Below are 27,747 nucleotides of genomic sequence, written 5' to 3'. Positions count from 1 at the left end.
CTCCTCCCACTACTGGAAATAGATTTTGGATTTACTTAAAAAGCATCAGGAATTATTGTGGTGACAGTTATCCCAAAATAAACTGCATGTCTTGTTAAAAAGTCCAGTCCAGCATCTGTAGTCACAGTACCAGACAGTGGTTCAGCCTGGTCTGTGGACCAGAGGTTGGAAACCTCTGCAGTAAGGCCACTGTTCTAACACCACTAATGGCTATTACATCCATTACAGTGAGATGCACATAGCTTCAATAAAAGTGGATGTTGTTTGTGCTGCTGTTTCATGCAGCAGCATACAGCTCTGTTTAGCCTTGTGAAAACGCTCTCTCCAATGTGGGCTGCTAATGTAGCCTACCCATAGCTTACAAAATGTAGTAATTGCAATGTTTTAGCGTCTACATTACAACGCAGTAATGTTATTTGACTATAGGCTGCTGTCAATATGGTATTATGAAAATAATGAGTGGACATTGTTGTGAAAACAATGAATAGTGAATAGCCATTGTTTAAACAGATAGATTGTTGTAGGATTTACTTTATGAAAAGGTGTATTTCAAGACTTTTGGTAGAGTGTATGTTCCTTTGCCACATGTCAGGTGTTCCGAGGCAGTCCAGCCCACATGATCATTTTCAATAATTCCCGCCCTATAGCCTAACAATATCATATCATGTGCTCAAATACGTAAATATCTTTAGGCTAGGGTGTAGGGACGGGAATCTCTAATTTCTGAGAACTGGGCTCACCTTTTAACCTGGCAAATGGAATCCGCTCTTGACAGACGAAAACAGGGCGTAGGCTATATGCTCACATATACTGATAGGGAGAAAATCCGAGCCATCTGACGTGGAAGGATTTATAGGTTTAGACGAAATTGCTTTCCGCCAGTGAGATCAAATACAGTGGGATGTTTCAGTGTGTATATGTGTCTGTAGTAATTCACATTGATTTGGCGCGAACTTTAGCCTACCAAGGATCATGCCCGAGGCACGTAAAACGTTTTCACTGTAGCCTTTATTTTCTGAAACTGGACTTTTGGACAACTGGGTCCAGAACGCTGTCAGTTTGGAAATTATGCCCACGGATGTCCTACTACTGCTGCTACTTGTCTGGATGGTCGGTGCTTCTGGGAGGTCAGTTGGTCGGAGGGGGCACGTGCGTCAGACCAACAGCCAAATCAGGTAGCCTGCAATATTTAGGCTTTCAATGATTGATGAGTGTAGATGTGACTGAAATGATCATAATGTCAAGATGTGCATTGATATGCCTAGGATCTATAAGCTAATGAATTCTGAGAAACACGCTCTTGCTTCTTGTGAAAGTTTTAACTGCATCAACCTATGCTGTGGGTAGGCCTATTATTGGCGGGTATAGGCTAAACGACAATCGATAAAAAGCGTGAGAGGACTGTAATTAATTGATGTGCTATCAGTGACGCTCAATATGACAATCACTTGCGCTGCACTGTTGGAACAGCATGCCCTTTATATCTGATTTAAGGTAACTGTCCAGTGTTTCCAGATTTCTATTAAATGTGACCAATAATTCATTACAATAGTGAAATACTTTTTTGTTGTTGTAATTAAGTACGTTAAAAAGCTGATTTTCTGTGTTTGAATAGTGTCAGCATAACCCAACAACAGAATGGTGTGGGCATATACCGGTCATTGAACCCCCTAGAGTAGATGTCCATTTCCCCCTCGAAAATCGAATTATCATAAAACAAAAGTCCCCATCAAAATGAATGTTTTTTGCATGGGATGCTTCTCAATCCACCGCATCCGCAAATGTCGGCCTTTTTCTGCATCTGCGGTGGAAGGTGGTAGAGCTACAGCGGTGTTTCTCAGACCAGGAGACTAAAATCGGTCTGCTCACGAAAACTTTTAGGAGCGTACGGACTGTTTGGGCTACAAACTAATATGACCCCTCTATGGGAAGATGAGACTCTCACGAACACATACATGTGGGTTGTTTTGCTCTAGGCCCACAAGCCTCACAAAACTTGTCTGAAGGTAGCCCAGTACCAGTTAAAAAAATTCATGGAGGTATATATATATATGGAAGTACTTTAGGGATTAAATATGGGTAAAAAATGAATAAAGATCCTGGGCTAAAAGCAGAAGGGCCAAATTCAATGTTTGATCAAATATCTTGTATATATGTTTTCTTTACAGGGGTCCTACAATTCTAAATCAAATAGCTAAATGATCCTTGGTGTGACCATCTTAAAATATATTTATATATTTTACTAGGCAAGTCAGTTAAGAACAAATTCTTATTTACAATGACAGACTACTGTTTAACCGCCTTGTTCAGGGGCAGAATGGTAGATTTTTTAAAACTTTGTCAGCTCGGGATTCAATCCAGCAACCTTTCGGATACTGACCCAATGCTCTAAGCACTAGGCTACCTGCCGCCCCAATTACATAGGTTAGCTTAGTAGAAACCCATCCCCCGGTCATTAGACGTTTAAAAAATATTCACGTGAGTAGACCACTGATTGGCCAGCGCAGCCATTGAGGCAGGATGACATCATTCTCTATGTGGAAATAGCAGGCATTTTTAAACGGTCTGTTTGAGATACAAGTTTGAGGTGGGGGTTTCTCTCCAATTTATGCTTTGGCCACAGATATGAGTATAAGATGAGTCAACAACATTATTTAGGTAACAGAACATTCACTTTTAAAAATGAGCGTTTTCACCCAAACACTTTCTTTCTGTAATTCATTCAAGGACTGCTCTATATAACCATAGATCTACATAACTAGATAAAAAAATACCTGAATTACCAGATGTTATAATTTTTGAAGGGAATATTTATAGAAATGTCAGTATTTAATAATTCTGTATTATGCTATGTATTTTATGTGCCAGTCTGTATTGTTTAGGTGGCTTGGATGGAATGCTGATGCGTGATACAGTATAGAGGGGATTGTTGGTGACAAGGGGACAGTTCGTGGTTAGAAAAATCACTTACTCAGATTACGTAATCTGTGCTATTTTGTTTATTGTTATTGTTGTGGCTTTGCTGCCTGGAGGTTATTTGATTGGAAAGCAAAAGAGCAAAATCCCAGTGTAATTAAAAGGGATTTTTAATACATCAATGATGTCACCGTCTAGATTGGTTGATTTTATAGATTAGGAATTAGCTCCATTTGTGCTGCATACAGTATGTCATAGTCTATACACTCTTGCAGAATAGCAGTGCCTACCGCAGCTTCAACCTGACTAAACAGAACAAGCCTATCCCTACAGTGCCTCTTCACCATGCTCTGAACCCCTCACGTCACTTCACATCAATGGTGGGCACTGTCAGGGCAAGCTGGGCACATACAGGAACTTAGTGCCCCAGGAATATTGAGACAGCAGGTGTTCTAATTACATCAGTGACCTCGAGGTCCAGAAACTGATATTGGTCGCAGCACGTTTAGCCATCACCATGGCTTTTTACCAGTGCTTGTCCAGGCCAATCACATCGCAACACATCCAAGTCCATCTCACAAGCTGCAACAAAATACATTAATCATTGGGTCATATTGACCCAATGTATTCAAACAGGCATTATCTGTGTGTCTTGCACTGTATTGCACAAATCACATTGCACAGAGGGCCCACAGTACACTAATCTCTATAACCACTATGTTTAAAGTAGCGATGATCTCCTGTATCCCTCAAAGCTCCAATTGCTTTGATCCTTGAACCTTAGTTTAGTTATAAAACCAAACTACATTTCTTAATGCTATCCTCTCACCACATTTCTGTATAGCTGCTTCTCACTGTTTTATGTTGTCTAATGCTTAGAGCAAAACCATCACATTTTGGACCTTTTGCATAATAATTAGCCTGTTTTTATAGTGTTTTTAATGTGAGGATTGTGAGGGGGCTGGGGGGGATAAATGTTGTACTCTTTTAGACCTCGGATTGGATGTGTTTATTTTAGTTCCCAGATATTGCATCGATTCAAATAACCAACTCATCATCAAGCTTTGATTATTTTAATTCGCTTTGTAGTGCTAGGCCAAAAAACTAAATGTGCATCCAGGGAGGACCCCAGGGCCGAGTTTGAGAAACCCTGGTTTAATGGTTGACATATGGCACAGAACGGCCCGAGTTCGGGAAACCCTGTGTTAAACCACAAATGGATATGCTGACCTCACCCTTCTGCTGATGGGCCAAACCCTTATGACTATAGAAGGGCATGGGAACTCTGATCATCATTGAAGACCATAATATTACCAATTCAGTCAGTGCCTGCCTATAACAATTTAATCATTGATACTGTAATGTTCCAAAAACCCCGGGGGCATTTGCTGAGTTGAGATGAAGTTGCTTTTCCTCATAATTTCTCTTTGTGACACCCAGTGTACACCTTCTTCCTTTACTTTACTTTAAAATACCTAGAGCGGATCATAGTCCCAACATTAATCGTGTCTGACCTTGTGAGAAGAATATGTCATTGATTTACTCCAACTGTATATGTGTGTGACGATTCCAGTGGATTTGAACAGCATGATTTTCGCTCAGGATGCATGATGTTTGAGCATGATTTGACCATTTTTAGTCAAAATAGGAAAAGAACTTGCACATCTGTGTCGGCATGTTTTTAGATTTTTAGGTCAACCAGATTTGGGTAGGTAGGTCACCCATAATTCTCTCTGCTTGCCATGAGTTCTTTCAGAGTAATGCCTTTCCCTAGGTGTTACTGCACTGCTGGAGCTAGAAGCAGAAGCATTTCGCCACACCTGCGATAACATCTGCAAATCTATGTACATGACCAATAAATGTTGATTCGATTTTTAACACTGCTTTGAATTTGTAGGCATAAAGGGTTTACGTTAGTGTATACTGATATCAAACTAGGTTGTTGAAGGGACTCTACAAATAAGATTGTCTTAAATTGGATATTCATTGCAAATCATAAATGGACCAAAACAGTCAAGCTCTGACTTGACGCATTCTAAAGCAATTCAAAAATCATCTGCAAACTGAATTTGCTTACTGTCATTCTGAAACGAATTACATAATAAAAACATTTTTATGAAACTTGTATGTCATGAGAGAATCATATCATAATTCCCAGATTAAGATATATTTATAGAAAAAAAGATTACATCAGTGAATCCCTCCCTGCTAAAGCAGTGACTGTTCTAATAGCCTGGTGAATATTCTCCTAAAGTGCTTTAAACCTGCGCAGATAGAGCTTTTAATCTGCATAGATAGAGCTTTTAACCTGCAGAGATAGCGCTTTTAACCTGCACAGATAGAGCTTTTAATCTGCATAGATAGAGCTTTTAACCTGCGCAGATAGAGCTTTTAATCTGCATAGATAGAGCTTTTAACCTGCGCAGATAGAGCTTTTAATCTGCATAGATAGAGCTTTTAACCTGCGCAGATAGAGCTTTTAATCTGCATAGATAGAGCTTTTAACCTGCAGACTCATATTACATGGTGATGAGTAGTCCTAGCAGCTGCCTGGACTAAACTAACACTGCACAACTGGGCAAGAACATTAGTGTCTAGTTTGTAAACAGACGCCTCACAAGTCCTCAACTGGCAGGTTTATTAAATAGTACCCGTGAAAACACATTCTCATTTACAGCAAATGACCTGGGGAATAGTTACTGGAGAGAGGAATGAATGAGTCAATTGTAAACTGGGGATTATTAGGTGACAGTTTGAGGGCCAGATTGGGAATTTTGCCAGGACACCAGGGTTAACACCCCTACTCTTACAATAAGTGCCATGGTATCTTTAATGATCTCAGAGAGTCAGGACACCTGTTTAACGTCCCATCCGAAAGACAGCACCCTACACAGGGCAGTATCCCCAATTACTGCCCTGGGGCATTGGGATGTTTTCTAGACCAGAGGAAAGAATGCCTCCTACTGGCCCTCGAACACCACTTCCAGCAGCATCTGGTATCCCATCCAGGGACTGACCAGGACCAACCCTGCTTAGCTTCAGAAGCAAGCCAGCAGTGGTATGCAGGGTGGTATGCTGCTGGCAATTTTCAATGTTGCATTAGATAAGCCTACATGCATTGGAAAGGAAGGTTTATATATCTCCATTCAGGGAATTTAATTATACATCTGATAAAAGTCTACTGATGCTCATCATTTGGGGGGTTTTCTTCAGTCTATTCATCCGTTAAATTTCATTGCATGTGAATGAAGCAGTCATTATCATATCTGAACAGACGCCTATTAATTAAATGTAAGAACAATGTACAGAATTCATGAAGAGCAAATAGAAGAAAACATTTTAATCAATTACTTATTGTTTCAGAAACTGAGTTACAAAAGCATCATGTCAATAGCCCATTTACCTGTCACACATGTTGAATCAAACACTAAAATAGATGGGAAGGGTGGTGAGAAACTGAAAGAAGTGCAGGAGATAATGTAAGAAGAAAAAATATTTTTCATCAGTTGACAGATTTATGCTAAAATACTGTACATGTACTGTTATTAAGTAGTTATTCAATACATATTCAAGCATACCCAGAGAAGGGACACAATAAAAATAGGTGTAATGGTCCATTTGAAACCACAATACACAAAATTATCCCGACATTGTATAGCACAGTTTGAAATAACCATTTGGACACCATTTGTTTTGATATACATTACATTTCACATTTGTCAAGACATGCAATTCTGGATGCTACTGTATATCTGATCTCATACAAACTGCACAATAATGTACTTATTGGTACAGAAAGTATTTGGTATAGCTTTGTTCCCTAACTTAAACAACCTCAAGAACCTATACTGGCTCACAAAAGTACAATTATTGATGCTTTCGAGTGACCTTTACTTTGTGTCTTTAACATACTGCTCACACATGCTCACTGAAACATACTGTATCTACTTGGATTGTTATTTCTTGAATTCTTGTTTGGATTTTTTTTCTTATTTGTGTATTTTTATTGTATCTGCGAGACATCCTACTGCACTATTGGAGCTTGTAACATAAGCATTTCACTGCACCTGCCAGAGCACCTGCAAATCTGTGTACGCAACCAATAAACTTTGATTTGATAATGACTAACATAATGGATAGCTCTGCATGAAACTGTATGATGATGATGATGATCAAATGTAATGTTAAGATTTTTAGGGAATGCGTTATTCTACTGTAGTGTGACTTTTGCATTAGTTCTCATATCTTCCAACAATCCAATATAGCATCTTAAACTGAGCAAAAAAAGAAACGTCCCTTTTCCAGGACCCTGTCTTTCAAAGATAATTCGTAAAAATCCAAATAACTTCACAGATCTTCATTGTAAAGGGTTTAAACACTGTTTCCCACGCTTATTCAATGAACCATCAACAATTACTGAACATGCACCTGTGGAACGGTCGTTAAGACACTAACAGCTTACAGACGGAAGGCAATTAAGGTCACAGTTCTGAAAACTTAGGACACTAAAGAGGCCTTTCTACTGACTCTGAAAAACAAACAAAAAAAAGATGTCCAGGGTTCCTGCTCATCTGTGTGAACGTGCCTCAGGCATGCTGCATGGAGGCATGAGGACTGCAGATGTGGCCAGGGCAATAAATTGCAATGTCCATACTGTGAGACGCCTAAGACAGCGCTACAGGAAGACAGGACAGACAGCTGATTGTCCTCGCAGTGGCAGACCACATGTAACAGCACCTGCACAGGATTGGTACATCCGAACATCACACCTGCGGGACAGGTACAGGATGGCAACAACAACTGCCTGAGGTACACCAGGAACGCACAATCCCTCCATCAGAGGTCAGACTGTCCGCAATAGGCTGAGAGAGGCTGGACTGATGGCTTGTAGGCCTGTTGTAAGGCAGGTCCTCACCAGACATCACCGGCAACAACGTCGCCTATGGGCACAATCCCACCGTCACTGGACCAGACAGGACTGACAAAAAGTGCTCTTCACTGACAAGTCGCAGTTTTGTCTCATGGTCGGATTTGCGTTTATTATCAAAGGAATAAGCGTTACACCGAGGCCTGTACTCTGGAGCGGGATCGATTTGGAGGTGGACGGTCCGGCATGGTCTGGGGCGGTGTGTCACAGCCATCGGACTGAGCTTGTCATTGCAGGCAATCTCAACGCTGTGCATTACAGGGAAGACATCCTCCTCCCTCGTGTGGTACCCTTCCTGCAGGCTCATCCTGACATGACCCTCCAGCATGACAATGCCACCAGCCATAGTGGTCGTTCTGTGCGTGATTTTCTGCAAGACAGGAATGTCAGTGTTCTCCCATGGCCAGCGAAGAGCCCGGATCTCAATCCCATTGAGCACGTCTGGGATCTGTTGGATCGGAGGGTGAGGGCTAGGTCCATTCCCCCCAGAAATGTCCGGGAACTTACAGGTGCCTTGGTGGAAGAGTGAGGTAACATCTCACAGCAAGAACTGGCAAATCTGGTGCAGTCCATGTGGAGGAGATGCACTGCAGTACTTAATGCAGCTGGTGGCCACACCAGATACTGACTGTTACTTTTGATTTTGACCCCCCCTCTGTTCAGGTACACATTATTCAATTTCTGTTAATCACGTGTCTGTGGAACTTGTTCAGTTTATGTCTCAGTTGTTGAATCTTGTTGTGTTCATACAAATATTTACACATGTTAAGTTTGCTGAAAATAAACGCAGTTGACAGTGAGAGGAAATTTCTTTTTTATAGTGGCAATGACAACTAAACTTAATGACAGTTTTGCAATTCTCAATGTGGATAAAAACTCAATGAAGTTTTCAGCTATGGATACAAGCCAGCCCATTACTTATTAATCATTACATGAACTCATTACTTCCCTGGACATATAAAACACTGACATATAGGTGTTCAAAATGACAATAACTGCTGTGTTTGAGTCTGTGTGCTGTGCATGGCATGCCCTCTATATCTCAGGTACAGAAATCCAGGTACCATGGTTTAGCATTTTGCATCATCACATCGTCAGAGTTGTGGTTCCTTTCCAGGTGCATACACCCTGGGTATTTTCGTCGAAAAATAATATAATTAATATAACTCATTTGAATTAATTGAATTCATTCTAGTTCTGTGAGGATGTCTACCTCCATCCCATTCTGTGCAGCGTTAAAGGTAGCAGGACCAGTAGATGATGTTGAGCAGAATATAGGACCCAGGGAAGATGACCAGGGAGTACTTGTCTATGGCGTGGGTGTCGATCCACATGCTGCTGTAAGCGCTGGAGCCCACGTGTCCTGTGATCTGGTCGTCCTCCTCAAAGTCCAGATGGACCATCATCCTTTGCTGCATTGCAGCGCTGTTCTCCATCGGCTCACCGCCATAGTTCCCAGTATTGTTGACATCATCCTCACTGTAGCTACCCATCATGCCTGGGTGGGTCATGCCACAGGTGCAGGGCAGCTGCAGACAGACACAGAGACTGGATTAGATACCGAGCTACAGTACCCACATTTGAAATTGGAAACTCCTTCCCAAAGCATCTTTAACAGGCTGAGAAACAGACTATTTGGATCCATGGAATTATATAATGGTACTTACCCTTTCTCGTAGCTTTCTTTCCTTCCCGTTCTTGCACCGTAGACAGGTAGTTCACTGCAGCGTACTCTATCACCGAAAACAACAAATACTAAGTCTCAGACTCACTCAGGAAACAAACGCTCACGGTGAACAATTCAAGCTCAACTCACTGGGTCTGGGTCTAGATCTTGGGACCAATGTCCTGGTTTAAATCTTGGTCTTGGATCATGATTTCGGACAAGACCTTAATCTTCGGTTTACAAACCATAGGCAACCCAACTTGAAGAAGAAGACAATGCTCTCTGATCATTGGCTGATCGCTCCCAACCCATAGGAATCTCCATCCAGTTGACTACCTTAAGATGATGGAAGCCCTCAATGGCAATATATCCATCAAGAGTCCTCTATATATCACTATGATATTCAAATGACACCGAAATGGCTGTTACTGTGCCAAAATAGAGTTAGGAAAAGTGGCAATGCTTAATTAGTGAGAAAAAAAAGTTACAATATTTAATTAGATGCATAAGTAATTCAATCAATCAATAGGTTTCAGATTCATACAATTGACATTGAACAATTTACAGAGAACAATAAATATATTTCTCTGAATTCAATTTAAAGGTTTTGAAAATCCGGTTAAAAATCATGTTTTAACTATTTAGTAAATTTTGTATACAAATACAATTTATAAAGTGAATCTGATCACTACTGTGCATGGTTCTCCCTTTACTGCAACTTTTTCACTACATTTCGGTAGTGACAAATTTAGTGCCTAACAAGCAATTTAGGACAGTGTTTTCAAATATGCAATACAAACAAAGTGTGAGTAGTAGATCTCTCTGTTTGACATACTGTATGTTGGAAGAGATGTGCGCTTCAAAAATTAGAATAACCAACCCCCAATTTGCACCACTTTTATAGAATCACCCATATAGTGCACTACATTTGACCAGGGCCCTATCATACTGTACTTCCCACTTTCAAGCAATGCTTTAAGCAATACTGTGTTCTACAATACTACCAACAAGTGGACGAGTGCTGTTCCAAATTGATTGTTGTGTTATTTTTTAAGATGCACAGGGGACTTCTGACAAACTCTTCTGATGAGCTGTTGGAATGGTCTATGATGTTGAATATAGTCTCCTTTACATCTCATTTTTCTTGTTTTTCTTATAGATTCATACGAGAAGTACCATCGACTGTACAAGGACGTCAAAAAGTTAGCAGGTAAGAATCCTTCGTCTAAATACAATGTTACAGACAGATAGTCGAGAGGATCTGATTTAGGGGAACAAAGCAGCTATTACCACAGGATTATTTACTTAGTTATTTACTTATTTAAAGCCCTATTTGGATGGGATAAGATTTAATGGGGAACCTCAGGTAATGTAATTATGTGCACGAGCACAAATCACCACATCCGTCTTTTTAGTTTCGTCCGAATTTGTCATGTCAGTTATTTTTACTTGGCAGAAAGGTTATTATCCGAGCACTAAAAACCTACTGTTTTTCGGCAATCTCCCAAGTCAACTGATAATACCTATCCCGTGCGAATCGTCATCCCTGTGTTTTGAGGGATATTACAGAGTTTAACAGGTGCTGCACCCATGGGTAAGGACATGGGAAAATGTATGTTTAAAACAAAGTGTATGTAGCCTACAGATGACTGATCTGTTTTGTCACATATCAACTTTCCTAGTGCCATACTTCCTTTAAAAAAAAAGTGGATGCTATTGTGCCAATGAATTAATAAATTGCCAAATATGTCAGTTAATTAAATGTCTGCATAGGTTACAGTTCATGGTTCTTATTGATATGTATTATTATTTAGACTTTCTCCGAACTGAAGACCAATAGGCCAATATTAGGCTATTCCTTGACCGTTTTTTTTGAATGAGGAAAAATAATAATTACAGGGGCAGTTTGGTAAAACAAATCCTGTCCGACTCATCCACTATAAAAACAGTCATGCTGGGATAATAAAGACATAACCAACGTTCTATAGTAATACTAGTCCCTTGCGAATAGGTCTAAGATCACAGCTTTTGTTAAAGTATACTCAGAGTATAAAATAGTTGGCTTTGAAGCATCTAGCTAAACCTTGTGCAATCTAGCCTTATCCTTAGTATGGGCAGGGTCAGGGCAAATTCATATACCCTGTGATGTATAGCTCCAAATGTATATGAAAAAAGACTACCCTAATGAATTAATCCTCATGAATATGATCGAAATTCTATGGACATCCTGATAAGCTTATAGCTGGTAAGCCTCTTTAACTTCTGATGACAATGGGGGGAGGCTAGACACGTGTTGTGTGTGTCTGTGTATGGCCCCATTCCATAGGATAAGTGGTCTTGATATAGGCTGAGTGCCAGTCTGTTTGTGCATTCATGCCAACTTCTCGTCACTCACTGTCATGCTAATCATGTTTGCTTTGACAATGACAGGGAATTGGCAAGCACACAAAAACATCTGGGACTAGTCAGTATGCTATAGAGGTTCAGAGACAATGACAAGAAGTGTAATTTTAAATATTGATTGTTTCATTGATCATGTTTCTCCACTCCTCACAGCCCTATACTGAGAAGAAGTCCAGATATGACCAAAACTACCATGACAAAGTCAGAGCAGCTCTTAAGCATAAATGACCACGACTTCACAATGAGGCCTGGCTTTGGAGGTGAGATTTTTTAACAGTGCTTTACTGTGTGACGTACAAATCATAATCATCATCATTGGTAAAATTCTAGAGTTCGCTGATATTTGATGACAACTCTTATTTTTGGGCTGCCGAGTGGTGCAGTGGTCTAAGACACAGCATCTCAGTGCAAGAGGTGTCAAATCCAGGCTGCATCACATCCGACCTTGATTGGGAGTCCCATAGGGCGGCGCACAATTGGTCCAGTGTCGTCCGGGTTTGGCCGGGGTAGGCCGTCATTGTAAATAAGAATTTGTTCTTAACTGACTTGCCAAGTTAAATAAAGGTTCAATTAAAAAAAGTATCATAATTACTTAATCATGACTCATTGTTAAGTGTAAGTCATGCATTGAAAACAACAGGTATAGACTAACAGTGAAATGCTTACTTACGGGCCCTTCCCAAGGGCCCCATGGGAAGCAGATACATTAGAAGCGGATGTACACGTATGGGTCGTTCCATCTCAAAAAGCAAGAGGATTTCAACACCCACCAACTCAGATTGTTCTGAAATTGTTTCTGTTGTTAGAAACAGAACATTATTTTGTTGAAAGATAATTTAAATCGCATCGGTAGCCGAGGTGAGCAAGACCTTTAAACAGGTCAACATTCACAAAGCCGTGGGGCCAGATGGATTACCAGGACGTGTACTCAAAGCATGTGTGGACCAACTGGCAAGTGTCTTCAGTGACATTTTCAACCTCTCCGTGACTGAGTCTGTAATACCAACATGTTTCAAGCAGACCCCCATAGTCCCTGTGCCCAAGGAAGCGAAGGTAACCTGCCTTCACTTCCTTGCTTTGAAAGGCTGGTCATGGCTCACATCAACAGCATCCTCCCGGATACCCTAGACCAACTCCAATTCGCATACTGCCCCAACAGATCCACAGATGACACAATCTCAATCGCACTCCACCCTGCCCTTTCCCACCTGGACAAAATGAACACCTATGTGAGAAGGCTGTTCATGGACTACAGCTCAGCATTCAACACCATAGTGTCCATGAAGCTCATCACTAAGCTAATGAACCTGGGACTAAACACCTCCCTCTGCAACTGGATTCTGGACTTCCTGACGGGCCACCCCGAGGTGGTAAAGGTAGGCAACAACACGTCTGCTATGCTGATCCTCAACACTGGGGCCCCTCAGGGGAATTGGAATTGTGATACATCACTGGAATTGTGATACAGTGAATTTTAAGTGAAATAATCTGTCTGTAAACAATTGTTGGAAAAATGACTTGTGTCATGCACAAAGTAGATGTATGTCCTAACCGACTTGCCAAAACTATAGTTTGTTAACAAGAAATGTGTGGAGTGGTTGGAGTGGTTATTTTCTACATTGTAGAAAGTAGTGAAGACATACAAACTATGAAATAACACACATGGAATCATGTAGTAACCAAAAAAGTGATAAACAAATAAAAATATATTTTATATTTGAGATTCTTCAAAGTAGCCACCCTTTACCTTGATGACAGCTTTGCACACACTTGGCATTCCCTCACAACTAGCTTCATGAGGTAGTCACCTGGAATGCATTTCAATTAACAGGTGTGCCTTGTTACAAGTTAATTTGTGGAATTTCTTTTCTTCTTAATGCATTTGAGACAATCAGTTGTGTTGTGACAAGGTCGGGGTGGTATACAGAAGATAGCCCTATTTGGTAAAAGACCAAGTCCATATTATGGCAAAAACAGTCCATGTAAAGAACTTTGAAAGTTTCTTCAAGTGCAGTCGCAAAAACCATCAAGCGCTATGATGAAACTGGCTCTCGTGAGGACCGCCACAGGAAAGGAAGTTACAGAGATACCTCTGCTGCCGAGGATAAGTTCATTAGACTTAACTTCACCTCAGATTACAGCCCAAATAAATGCTTCACAGACTTCAAGTAACAGACACATTTCAACACCAACTGTTCAGAAGAAACTGCGTGAATCAGGCCTTCATGGTCGAATTACTGCAAAGAAACCACTACTAAAGGACACCAATAATAAAAAGAGAGTTGCTTGGGCAATGGACATTAGACCGGTGGAAATCTGTCCTTTGGTCTGATGAGTTCAAATTTCAGATTTTTGGTTCCAACCGCCTTGTCTTTGTGAGACGCAGAGTAGGTGAACGAATGGTCTCCGCATGTGTGGTTCCCACTTCCCACCGTAAAGCATGGAGGAGGAGGTGTAATGTTGTGGGGGAGTTTTGCTGGTGACACTGTCTGTGATTTATTTAGAATTCAAGGCACCCTTAACCAGCATGGCTACCACAGCATTCTTCAGCGATACGCCATACCATCTGGTTTGTGCTTAGTGGGACTATCATTTGTTTTTCAACAGGACAATGACCCAAAATACACCTCCAGGCTGTGTAAGGGCTATTTGACCAAAGAGAGTGATGGAGTGCTGCATCAGATTACCTGGCATCCACAATCACTTGATCTCAACCCAATTCAGAGGGTTTGGGATGAGTTGGACCACAGAGTGAAGGAAAAGCAGCCAACAAGTGCTCAGCATACAGTATGTGGGATCTCCTTCAAGACTGTTGGAAAAGCATTCCTCATGAAGCTGGTTGAGAGAATGCCAAGAGTGTGCAAAGCTGTCATCAAGGCAAAGGGTGGCTACTTTGAAGAATCTCAAATCTAAATATATTTTGATTTGTTTAACACTTCTTTGGTTACTACATAATTCCATATGTTATTTCATAGTTGTGATGTCTTCACTATTATTCTACAATGTAGAAAATTGTAAAAATAAAGAAAAACCCTTGAATGACTGGTACTGTATATGTAAGAGATATGAATAAATGTTGTATTGCTACCTCATTGGATACACAAACAAAATGAGTGGTTCCTTTTTAAATCCCTTTAAGGGAGATGAGCTCTTTCAGCTGTCTGCAATATGACATTTCAACCCAGGAAGGATTATAAAATGCAACCACTAAATATTGGAGAGCCTCCAGATATGTTTGTGTCTGGCACGGCTGAGTTGGTTTTTGGAACACTGTGGCCTAATTGTGTTTTTTTTGCAGGGCACTGGATGAAGGGACTAATGGGGCAAAAACTCATTGTTTTAAATAGAATTGTCTAGATAACAATGTCCCCTAAATACAGCTACGTAATCGAGACAGCTTTTATTACATTGTTACAACAATGGAGAGATAATCTTAGCAAGCTATTGACTTTTTTGTTTTTCTCTGTGTTGATTTGTGTACTATCAAGACTATCCCTACCCAGGGACGTTTCTAGGATTTGAGGACATTGGGGGCTTAGCCCAAAGCCAGAGGGGAACCCTGGTAGGGAGGTTTGGGGGCATTCTCCCCCAGAAGAAGAACATTTGAATTTTAACAGCTAAATGCATCAATCTGGTGCACTTTGAGATGAACATTGAGAGATTAGATCTACCGTAATTTCCGGACTATTAAGCGCACCTGAATATAAGCCGCACCCACTGAATTTTTACAAAATTATTATTTTTAACATAAATAAGCCACACATGTCTATAAGCTGCAGGTGCCTACCGGTACATTGAAACAAATTAACTTTACACAGGCTTTAACGAAACACGGCTTGTAACAAAAATAAATAGGCTTTAACGAAACACGTCTTGTAACAAAAATAAACAGGCTTTAACGAAACATGGCTTGTAACAAAAAGAAAAAATTTGCAGTAAGCTTTAGTTGTCTTTTTCCACTGAGTCAATTCCTCACACTGCTGTTTCCAACGTCTTATCATCGACTCATTAAGACCAAGCTCCCGTGCAGCAGCTCTATTTCCTTTTCCAACAGCCAGATCAATCGCCTTCAACTTGAAAGCTGCATCATATGCATTTCTCCGTGTCTTTGCCATGATGAGGGTGACAAAATGACTAACGTAATCAGAATGATGGGAAGTTTGAGAGCGCTCGATTTAATCTAAACAGTAAACAAAAAAGTTGTTTGACCGTAACCCGTTCGGCAATTTCATTGGTCTAATGAAAGCTTCATGCCGCCAAAAAACTGAGCACGTCACAGAATGTGTGTTTTTTTTTTGATTTTTTTTTTTGAAAGCATGAAAAATCCATATATTAGCCGCGTCATTGTTTAAGCCGCGAGGTTCAAAGCCTGGGAAAAAAGTTGCGGCTTATAGTCCGGAATTTACGGTACAAAGAATTTTGTAAAAAAAAAAGAATCCACTCATGCCAATTGAACTATCAAAACATTTGCATAAGGGGCCCGTTCCAAAATATCACCTTTTTTAAATGACCACGGTTCCACACGTTTTGCAGTCTGGGAAAAAATATCCTTTCAATTTCATGCTGTTATATTCCATTATATTTTTACTATAAAATGTCAAATATGTGTGTGTTGACTGTGATAAGGGCATGGGAATGTAAGTGTGTATTGTCTGTTAATAGGGTGTGTTCGTAAATTCACTCTGGCTATCTACTCCGAGTTCAGAGCACTCTGGTTTGAGAGTGCCAGACTCTGGTTTGAGAGTGCCAGAGTGCCGAATAATTGATGAATTTACAAACGACATGTCGTGCCTGTTGTTATGACAGGTGCCAGTAAACATTGTTTAAAAACGTAATTAAATTGTTGCCAGTAACACAGTTACAATCACTAACCCTCTTAATAACATGAAAAGTCTTACCAGCTCTGCTAGGGCAAGTAAAATGGTCAGAGTGACCTGTTTTCTGAACTTCTCTGTGTCTGTAAAGTAGCTAGCAAGCTAGCCAATGTTAGCCAGTTAGCTTGGGTGCTTGACTGACTTAAATAAACAAATGAACTATACACATATCTACCCCAACCATTAACAACTTAAGCTATTTATGGAAACAAGTTACATTACCATTAACATATCTGAATGGTTTTGTTTACATATGCATTATGTTTATTGTTTTAATTAAGCTAAGATTTGAGTTATGTATCTTTGCAGGACACACTGTTCAAGTTGGAGTTGATGTTCAGGTAGAAAGTCTGGACACAATCTCAGAAGTTGACATGGTAAGGGTTTCTATACTTTCTGTAAGCTGTGATGTAAACCAAAATAAAGCTGTCCTTCATAGATCAACCATACTTTAATTTGATGAATTGGAAAGAAGAGGGGAAGACATTTATAGTGTATCCCATTCATTGTGGTTACTAATATGTGATCGCTCTGTTGAAATTGCAGCATTGTCATGCTCTGTGTTTCAGGACTTCACCATGACCCTGTATATTAGGCACTACTGGAAAGATGAGCGCCTTTCTTTCCACAGCACCACCAATAAGAGCATGACCTTCGACGGGCGCCTGGTCAAGAAGATCTGGGTGCCAGACCTGTTCTTTGTCCACTCCAAGAAGTCTTTCACACACGACACCACCACAGATAATGTCATGCTGAGAGTCTACCCTGATGGCAAGGTGCTCTACAGCTTAAGGTAATTCACCTGGTCAGAGTCCAACATTGGTTTTGTTCTTTGCTACATGGTTGACACTGGCAATCCAGTTTGAAGCATACTGGTATAATAGAAAGGGTTTGGTGAACCACACTTGCAGGATGAGTAACCTTGCCTGAGACTGGAAAACTTGTGTTAATATTTAATAGTGGATTGGATTTCCAGTATATAGCGCCTTTCTCCCTACTGAGGTACTCAAAGCTCTTTACATGGTAAGGGGGGAACTCACCTCATCCACCATCAAAGCTAGGCATCAGGAGGCTTAGACAGTTTTGTGGCACACAAAATACCCTTGTGAACTCTAGTGGGTACAGTAGCTTGTTATGTAAAATAAGTCCAGACAAAGCCTACAAATGATGGGTGAAATGAGCTAGCTAGGTCTGATCACTGTTTGGAATGGAATCAACTGAAGAGAAGCTTGTGCTGTTTATAAACACTAGTCTTTGCCAAATTACAATTTATCCCCAAAGTGATTTCATTACGCAAATCACATAGCTGCCAGCTGAGGCAGCTAAATTCAACACTTTCATGCTTTGTTTTTCTCATTAGCAATTTGCACATTTAAAAATGCTGTGATGCTGTTATGGATCAGGGTCCTGGCCAAGTGCCTATTTATATCTCTTGACCAAATAGAAGTGCAGTTTGTATTTCATGACAACATGATCGATGTGATGAGAAACTGTCAGTAAAGTATAGTAAATCTGCAGACAGAGATTGGGTTTGTCATTTTGGTGAGTAATCAGAATGCTGGAGCCAAGAGACTTGTAATCCACAGTTGGTCCATTTGAGAGCCTTGGCAGCAAGAGCCAGTATCAAGATGTCTGTGTCAGTAGCTTCCTCTGCTGGCAGTCAGAACACACTGCATACAGTCTTATTGACACCTGTGGGCACTGATAGAAAGTAGCGTCATGAACACTTCCATCACTGGTGGTGTCAGCGGTCATACTAAGATAATGGTGTAAATAGCCATCAAGACAGACTTTGAACTATGCCCTGGTTTACACATAGGTCATCTGTAAATACCAATCTTGAGGTGTATTAGCGAATTTCTCTGTTCTTACAGATGTATAGGACTTGTGGAGCGACAGGGTGGTGTGTGTGTTCTACTATAGATACCATGCAGGCTCATCAGTAGGGTTAATCTCTCAAGAGGGCTGGAACCAGAGATTTATGTTCCAGACGGAAGCAGATTGGGAGAGTAACTAACTGTTTACTGTATGTGGATCTTCCTCCCAGAGGATCTTGTGTAGCGACGGGTCTCTTCTACACTGTGCTGGATTATCTTGGCTATTTTTATCTATTTATCCCTGAATTTCCTCAACCCCCTGACTCTGTGTATCTGTCTGAAATATACCACGGCTAAGGGCAGTTCTTATCTACGACACAATGTGGAGTGCCTGGATACAGCCTTAGCCGTGGTATATTGGCAATATACCACAAACCCCTGAGGCGCCTTACTGCTATTATGAACTGGTTACCAAAATAATTAGAGCAGTAAAAATAAATGTTTTGTCATACCTGTGGTATACGGTCTGATATACCACGGCTGTCAGCCAATCAGCATTCACGGCTCGAACCACCCAGTTAATAATATACACAACACATATTCGCCCACATCCCCAACTGATTTCTCTTTGCCATTATTGTATTACACTACATTGCTCTGTACAGTGGGGATTTTAGCATGTAAATCTTTCTGGGGCAAACTCTTCCAAAAAATGTTGATGCATGCCAGCAAAGCCACTATACTACACAACACTAAACAATACAATAATTGTACTATAATTGTAACCAGTGGCGATTTTAGCATGCACATCTTGGTGGGGAAAACTCCCCCAAAAATGTTTTGATGCATGCCAGCAAAGCCACTACACAAGACAACACTAAATAATACATTAATTGCACTGTAGGCCCCCACAAACTAGTGCTGAAAAGAAAGCAGAGGTTTCTTTTCAGCACCATGGGGTGAATCCGTAGCACTGCTATACCTGGCTATCAGTGGAGCCTAATCTGGCAGCGAAACAGTTCATTCATTTACTGCCTTTTAAAAAAACATAGCTGATATGGCTGACTTGCTTAAACAAATGTGGTTTCTACTGACAATTGAGATGTTCAAACTACGGCATAAGGGGACGACGAGTGGATAAGAGGCAGTCCGTAATTTCGATTAAGACATTAATGAGCAAGCTAGGACAGATAATGTCAAAATAAATATTTGTTCAGCACTTTTGAAATGTACAGATTCAGATTTCAGAACATGGGCTGTTGTTATAGTATTCTCCCTGTATACCAAGTCAGAACTGGCGGATAAATAAAGGGAGCATATAAGCAGACAATGAAATCTCTTACAATATTTGATGATTACATTTCTGTAAAAGAGGCTATAGGCTACATGTGCAACACCAAGTCAGAACAGTAGGCTAAATTATGAAGGGGGAAAGGGACCAAATTATTAGGGTTAGGCACATGGGCTACTAACAGCTTCCTACACAACATACACTTAGTATTACTTTCTTAGCTACAGTATACATATCTCCCTGGCATATTACATAATTTATGCAGCAACTTACAAGACATACAGGTCATAGCTCTAGAAAGACTCCAGAGTTCCCGACTTGGAATTCCGAGTTGGATGACCGTTCAAAATGTATTTTCCCAGTCAGAGAGCGTTTTTTTTTGTCCAGAGTTCCCAGTTGTCTTGAACTCACTGAAGTCTGAGATTTACCAGTTCTGAGTTTCCAGTTGTTTTGAATGTGGCAGAAGTCACACTGGATTGACAGCATGGTCAATGTATTCAACCTTTTATGGCCCATGGTGTTGAATGCTTATAATTTTAAGCTTGGAAAAGAGACCTTAACCCAGATTTAGACCCAACACCCACTCCACTGAATAGCAGGCTAGTGATTGCTTTGCAACGCTTGCAGTTAGCCACTGATTCCTTCCAAACCACTCATTGTTGAATTCGCAATTTCAAACTTGTGTAATTTCCAATGGCCAATGAGCACCGATACGTTTTATCTATAATTTCTCTTCATAATTTCTCATCATATGACAAGGAATGAAAACGACTTGCCAGTAGATTGTCGACATGATTCATGATGACTGCTAGCTTGCTAGCTAAGATTTTGAAAATATGATGTTGACAGGATCAGTCCAATCAAAGCTACGGTAGATATAACCTGATTTGACGTAATTTTATCTGTGGCCAATTACCTTGAGCTTTCTTGGATGGGCACTTCTAATGTAAATCTATGGCAGCACCCAAGGGGCTTGAATTTTCAGGCTCTACCCATAGATTTTACGGCGACGTAGAGTCCCAATGAGTGACAGAACACTGAGCCAATCATGGCGCAACTAGAGAACATTACCAACCCCTACGCTCAGTATTTTCCGCTAGCTCCCCCACCACCACAGAAAGCACTGAGCTAGGCTGAAACACCTGCATTTTGGAGCTGCCTCACTCAAGAAAACAAAAAAGAGACCATGTTTATATGCGGCTTTATTAACTCCATTTAAATAAATAAAAATACAGTTTGCAAACTGCGTATTAATGCCAAAATAACATGCAGGTGGTGCTCGCCACTCGCTCTGTGTATTGCTTGACCAACAGAATACTCAGCTTAGCCTGAGTAACAGTCTGTTTGTGATATAATGTCAACTCCTTGCCAATGTTTGGCATGACAATGAATGACAATGACTGCAATGGAACTGGCAAAAGTGTAACCGATGTGAAATGGCTAGTTAGTTAGCGGTGGTGCGCGCTAATAACGTTTCAATCAGTGACGTCACTCGCTCTGAGACCTGAAGTAGGGTTTCCCCTTGCGTTGCAAGGGCCGCGGCTTTTGTGGCGCGATGGGTAACGATGCTTCGTGGGTGTCAGTTGTTGATGTGTGCAAGGGTCCCTGGTTCGAGCCCGGGTTGGGGCGAAGGGAGGGACGGAACCTACACTGTTACAAAAGCACAAACCGATCTGGGTATACTCAACTGTCCGTGTTGTTGTTCTCATGCAGGGTGACGGTGACATCCATGTGCAGTATGGACCTGAGTCGCTTCCCTCTGGACACACAGACCTGCTCCCTGGAGATCGAGAGCTGTGAGTCTCTGCTCTAATGATGTCACTTCCCTTTTGACTCTTTCTCTTCTGTCACATTCAAATCATCATAAAATCTACCTATTTGTTTCAAGTGGTGAACACTGAACAGCATGTCTCTTTCTTATCAGATGCGTACACGGATGATGACCTGATGCTCTACTGGAAGAAAGGGAACAATTCCCTGAGTACTGACGAAAGGATCTCCCTCTCCCAGTTCCTCATCCAGGAGTTCCATACCACCAGCAAAAAATCATTCTACAGCAGCACAGGTACAGCACTGAAGACTGACACCACACATGCTGTTCACTGTGATTTATCAAGGTTGTGTTTCTGTAATGTTAATGTGATGCAGGCAATGCAATGTACACTACCGTTCAAAAGTTTGGGGTCACTTAGAAATGTACCTGTTTTTTAAAGTAAAGCAAATTTTTGGTCCATTAAAATAGCATCAAATTGATCAGAAATACAGTGTAGACATTGTTAATGTTGTAAATGACTATTGTAGCTGGAAACGGATGATTTTTAATGCAATATCTACAGGGGCGTACAGAGGCCCATTATCAGCAACCATCACTCCTGTGTTCCAATGGCACGTTGTGTTAGCTAATCCAAGTTTATAATTTTAAAAGGCTAACTGATCATTAGAAAACCCTTTTGCTGTTCGTGCAGCTAAAAACTGTTGTCCTGATTTAAAGAAGCAATAAAACTGGCCTTCTTTAGACGAGTTGAGGATTTGGAGTATCAGCATTTTTTGGGTTCGATTGCAGGCTCAAAATCTTCTGAAAATCTTCTTCTGATACTTGTCAGTCTATTCTTGTTCTGAGAAATGAAGGCTATTCCATGTGAGAAATTGCCAAGAAACTGAAGAACATACAACACTGTGTACTACTCCCTTCACAGAACAGCGCAAACTGTCTCTAACCAGAATAGAAAGAGGAGTGGGAGGCCCGGTGCACAACTGGGAAAGAGGACAAGTACATTAGAGTGTCTAGTTTGAGAAACAGACACCTCATAAGTCATCAACTGGCAGCTTTATTAAATAGTACCCGCAAAACACCAGTCTCAACATCAACAGTGAAGAGGCGACTCCGTGATGCTGGCCTTCTAGGCCTCCCACTGTCTATTCTGGTTGGAGACAGTTTGCCCTGTTCTGTGAAGGGAGTAATACACAGCGTTGTACGAGATCTTCAGTTTCTTGGCAATTTCTCGCATGGAATAGCCTTCATTTCTCAGAACAAGAATAGACTGACGAGTTCCAGAAGAAAGTTCATTGTTTCTGGCCATTTTGAGCCTGTAATCGAACCCACAAATGCTGCTGCTCCAGATACTCAACTAGTCTAAAGAAGGCCAGTTTTATTGCTTCTTTAACCTGTTTAGGATAGGGGGCAGTATTTTCACGGCCGGATAAAAAACGTACCCGATTTAATCTGGTTATTACTCCTGCCCAGAAACTAGAATATGCATATAATTTGATTTGGATAGAAAACACCCTAAAGTTTCTAAAACTGTTTGAATGGTGTCTGTGAGTATAACAGAACTCATATGGCAGGCCAAAACCTGAGAAGATTCTATATGGGAAGTGCCCTGTCTGACCATTTCTTGTCCTTCTATAGCCTCTTTATCGAAAATAGAGGATCTCTGCTGTAACGTGACATTTTCTAAGGCTCCCATAGGCTCTCAGAACGTGGAATGAGATCTCTGCAGTCCCTGGGCGAAAAACAGTAGGGGTTTTGGAAAGTGGTCGTTCTGAGAACAATGACACGGGCGCGCGTGCATGTGAAGACTCCATTTTCTATTTTCAGTGTTTGAACGAAAACAAGGTCTCCCGGTTGGAATATTATCGCTATTTTACGAGAAAAATCGCATAAAAATTGATTTTAAACAGCGTTTGACATGCTTCGAAGTACGGTAATGGAATATTTTGAAATATTTTGTCATGATACGCGCCGGCGCGTCACCCTTCGGACAGTGTCTTGAACACAAGAACGAAACGCAACTATTTGGATATAACTATGGATTATTTGGAACCAAAACAACATTGGGTGTTGAAGTAGAAGTCCTGGGAGTGCATTCTGACGAAGAACAGCAAAGGTAATCCAATTTTTCTTATAGTAAATCTGAGTTTGGTAAGTGCCAAACTTGGTGGGTGTCAAAATAGCTAGCCATGATGGCCGGGCTATCTACTCAGAATATTGCAAAATGTGCTTTCACCGAAAAGCTATTTTAAAATCGGACACATCGAGTGCATAGAGGAGTTCTGTATCTATAATTCTTAACCTCTATGGGCTAGGTGGGACGCTTGCGTCCCACCTACTCAACAGCCAGTGGAATCCCGTGGCGCGATATTGAAATACCTTAGAAATGCTATTACTTCAATTTCTAAAACATATGACTATTTTACACCATTTTAAAGACAAGACTCTCGTTAATCTAACCACACTGTCCGATTTCAAAAAGGCTTTACAACGAAAGCAAAACATTAGATTATGTCAGCAAAGTACCCAGCCAGAAATAATCAGACACCCATTTTTCAAGCTAGCATATAATGTCACATAAACCCAAACCACAGCTAAATGCAGCACTAACCTTTGATGATCTTCATCAGATGACACTCCTAGGACATTATGTTATACAATACATGCATGTTTTGTTCAATCAAGTTCATATTTATATCAAAAACCAGCTCTTTACATTAGCATGTGACTAGCATGTGACTAGCATTCCCACCGAACACTTGAATTTACTAAATTACTCACGATAAACGTTCACAAAAAACATAACAATTATTTAAAGAATTATAGATACAGAACTCCTCTATGCAATCGCGGTGTCCGATTTTAAAATAGCTTTTCGGTGAAAGCACATTTTGCAATATTCTGAGTAGATAGCCCCGGCCATCACGGGCTAGCTATTTTGACACCCACCAAGTGTGGTACTCACCAAACTCAGATTTACTATTAGAAAAATTGGATTACCTTTGCTGTTCTTCGTCAGAATGCACTCCCAGGACCTCTACTTCAATAACAAATGTTGGTTTGGTTCCAAATAATCCATAGTTATAGCCAAATAGCGGCGTTTTCTTCGTGCATTCAAGACACTATCCGAAGGGTAAAGAAGGGTGACGCGCCCGGCGCGTTTCGTGACAAAAAAATTCAAAATATTCCATTACCGTACTTCGAAGCATGTCAAACGCTGTTTAAAATCAATTTTTATGCAATTTTTCTCATAAAAAAGCGATAATATTCCGATCGGGAAACCCTGTTTTCGTTCAAAGACGAAAAAATAAAAACATGGTGTCGGCTCGTGCATGCGCCCCAGTCTCATTGTTCTCAGATCGAACACTATCCAAATGCGCATACTGTTTTTCAGCCATGGCCTGCAAAGTCAGCATTCAACGTTCTGGCGCCTACTGAGAGCCTATGGGAGCGTTAGAAAATTTCACGTTATGCCAGAGATCCCCTGTTTTGGATAGAGATGATCAAGAAGGCCAAGAAATAGTCAGAGAGAGCGCTTCCTGTTTGGAATCTTCTCAGGTTTTGGCCTGCCAAATGAGTTCTGTTATACTCACAGACACCATTCAAACAGTTTTAGAAACTTTAGGGTGTTTTCTATCCAAATCAAACAATTATATGCATATTCTAGTTACTGGGCAGGAGTAGTAACCAGATTAAATCGGGTACGTTTTTTTTCCGGCCGTGCAAATACTGCCCCCTATCCCCAACAGGTTAAAATAATTGTTTTGTTTTTTGTGAACGTTTATCGTGAGTAATTAGTAAATTCACCGGAAGTTTTCGGTGGGTATGCTAGTTCTGAACGTCACATGCTAATGTAAAAAGCTGGTTTTTGATATAAATATGAACTTGATTGAACAAAACATGCATGTATTGTATAACATAATGTCCTAGGAGCGTCATCTGATGAAGATCATCAAAGGTTAGTGCTGCATTTAGCTGTGGTTTTGGTTTTTGTGACATTATATGCTAGCTTGAAAAATGGGTGTGTGATTATTTCTGGCTGGGTACTCTCCTGACATAATTTAATGTTTTGCTTTCGTTGTAAAGCCTTTTTGAAATTGGACAATGTGGTTAGATAAAGGAGAGTCTTGTCTTTAAAATGGTGTAAAATAGTCATATGTTTGAAAAATTTAAGTTTGGGGATTTTTTTAGGTGTTTGTAATTCGCGCCACGCTCTATCATTGGATATTGGCGAGGCGTTCCGCTAGCGGAACATCTAGATGTAAGAGGTTTTAATGAGCACAACAGTTTTGAGCTGTGCTAACATACTTGGCAAAAGGGTTTTCTAATGATCAATTAGCCTTTTAAAATTATAAACTTGGATTAGCTAACACAACGTGCTTTTGGAACACAGGAGTGATGGTTGCTGATAATGGGCCTCTGTAGATATTACATAAACAATCAGCCGTTTCCAGCTACAATAGTCATTTACAACATTAACAATGTCTACACTGTATTTCTGATCAATTTGATATTATTTTAATGGACAAAAATGTGCTTTTCTTTCAAAAGCAAGGACATTTCTAAGTGACCCCAAACTTTTGAATGGTAGTGTATATAACTAAACATATGTAATAATCTGATCCTCTTCTCTCCAGGCTGGTACAACCGTCTGTACATCAACTTCACCCTGCGACGCCACATCTTCTTCTTCCTGCTGCAGACCTACTTCCCTGCCACTCTGATGGTCATGTTGTCCTGGGTGTCTTTCTGGATCGATCGCCGGGCCGTACCTGCCAGGGTTCCTCTGGGTGAGTTAGCCCTTAGTAGTTCAGGATCTTGTTCGAAGCTTATTATGATTCTGTCTTCGACTGTATTCATGTTTCATTATAACAGAGCCTCTACTATTCTGCCTTCAGTAGAATATCCTGCTGTATCCCTAAGTTTTAACCTTTCTGATCAGATGTTGTGTGTTGTACTGTGCTCCAGGTATCACCACAGTGCTCACCATGTCCACCATCATCACTGGAGTCAACGCCTCCATGCCCAGGGTTTCCTACATCAAAGCTGTGGACATTTATCTCTGGGTCAGTTTTGTGTTTGTGTTCTTATCGGTGATAGAGTACGCTGCAGTGAACTACCTGTCTACGGTGCAAGAACGGAAGGAAAGAAAGCTACGAGAAAGGGTAAGTACCATTATAACATTCCATGGATCCAAATAGTCTGTTTCTCAGCCTGTAAAAGATGATTTGGGAAGGAGTTTCCAATTTCAAATGTGGGTACTGTAGCTCGGTATCTAATCCAGTCTCTGTGTCTGTCTGCAGCTGCCCTGCACTTGTGGCATGACCCACCCAGGCATGATGGGTAGCTACAGCGAGGATGATGTCAACAATACTGGGAACTATGGCGGTGAGCTGATGGAGAACGGCGCTGCAATGCAGCAAAGGATGATGGTCCATCTGGACTTTGAGGAGAACGACCAGATCACAGGACACGTGGGCTCCAGCGCTTACAGCAGCATGTGGATCGACACCCACGCCATAGACAAGTACTCCCGGGTCATCTTCCCTGGGTCCTATATTCTGTTCAACATCATCTACTGGTCCTGCTACCTCTAACGCGGCACAGAATGGGATGGAGGTAGACACACCCACAGAACTAGAATTAATTATATTAATTCGAATGAGTTATATTAATTATATTATTTTTCTACGAAAATACCCAGGGTGTATGCACCTGGAAAGGAACCACAACTCTGATGATGTGATGATGCAAAATGCTAAACCATGGTACCTGGATTTCTGTACCTGAGATATAGAGGGCATGCCATGCACAGCACACAGACTCAAACACAGCAGTTATTGTCATTTTGAGCACCTATATGTCGGTGTTTTATATGTCCAGGGAAGTAATGAGTTCATGTAATGATTAATAAGTAATGGGCTGGCTTGTATCCATAGCTGAAAACTTCATTGAGTTTTTATCCACATTTAGAATTGCAAAACTGTCATTAAGTTTGTCATTGCCAATATAAACTCAGCAAAAAAAGACACTTCCTCTCACTGTCAACTGCGTTTATTTTCAGCAAACTTAACATGTGTAA

General features: G+C 40.8%; 1 protein-coding gene across 1 annotated transcript; it reads left to right on the top strand.

The window, feature by feature from the left end:
* The first annotated feature begins 747 nt into the window (after positions 1 to 747).
* On the top strand, positions 748 to 27,747 carry LOC106571289 (gamma-aminobutyric acid receptor subunit rho-1). The gene is made up of 10 exons (XM_014144185.2): positions 748 to 1,175; positions 10,669 to 10,719; positions 12,066 to 12,172; positions 17,096 to 17,163; positions 17,356 to 17,579; positions 21,608 to 21,690; positions 21,819 to 21,959; positions 26,303 to 26,455; positions 26,634 to 26,830; positions 26,969 to 27,747. The coding sequence occupies exons 1-10, from the start codon at positions 1,069 to 1,071 to the stop codon at positions 27,260 to 27,262; spliced, it is 1,425 nt and encodes a 474-aa protein (XP_013999660.1). The 5' UTR covers positions 748 to 1,068; the 3' UTR covers positions 27,263 to 27,747.

This window comes from Salmo salar, chromosome ssa15 (genome assembly GCF_905237065.1).
Source record: "Salmo salar chromosome ssa15, Ssal_v3.1, whole genome shotgun sequence".
In the NCBI taxonomy this organism is placed as follows: domain Eukaryota; kingdom Metazoa; phylum Chordata; class Actinopteri; order Salmoniformes; family Salmonidae; genus Salmo; species Salmo salar.
Note: the sequence above shows the minus strand (reverse complement) of the source record. Positions and strands in the feature narration are given on the sequence as shown.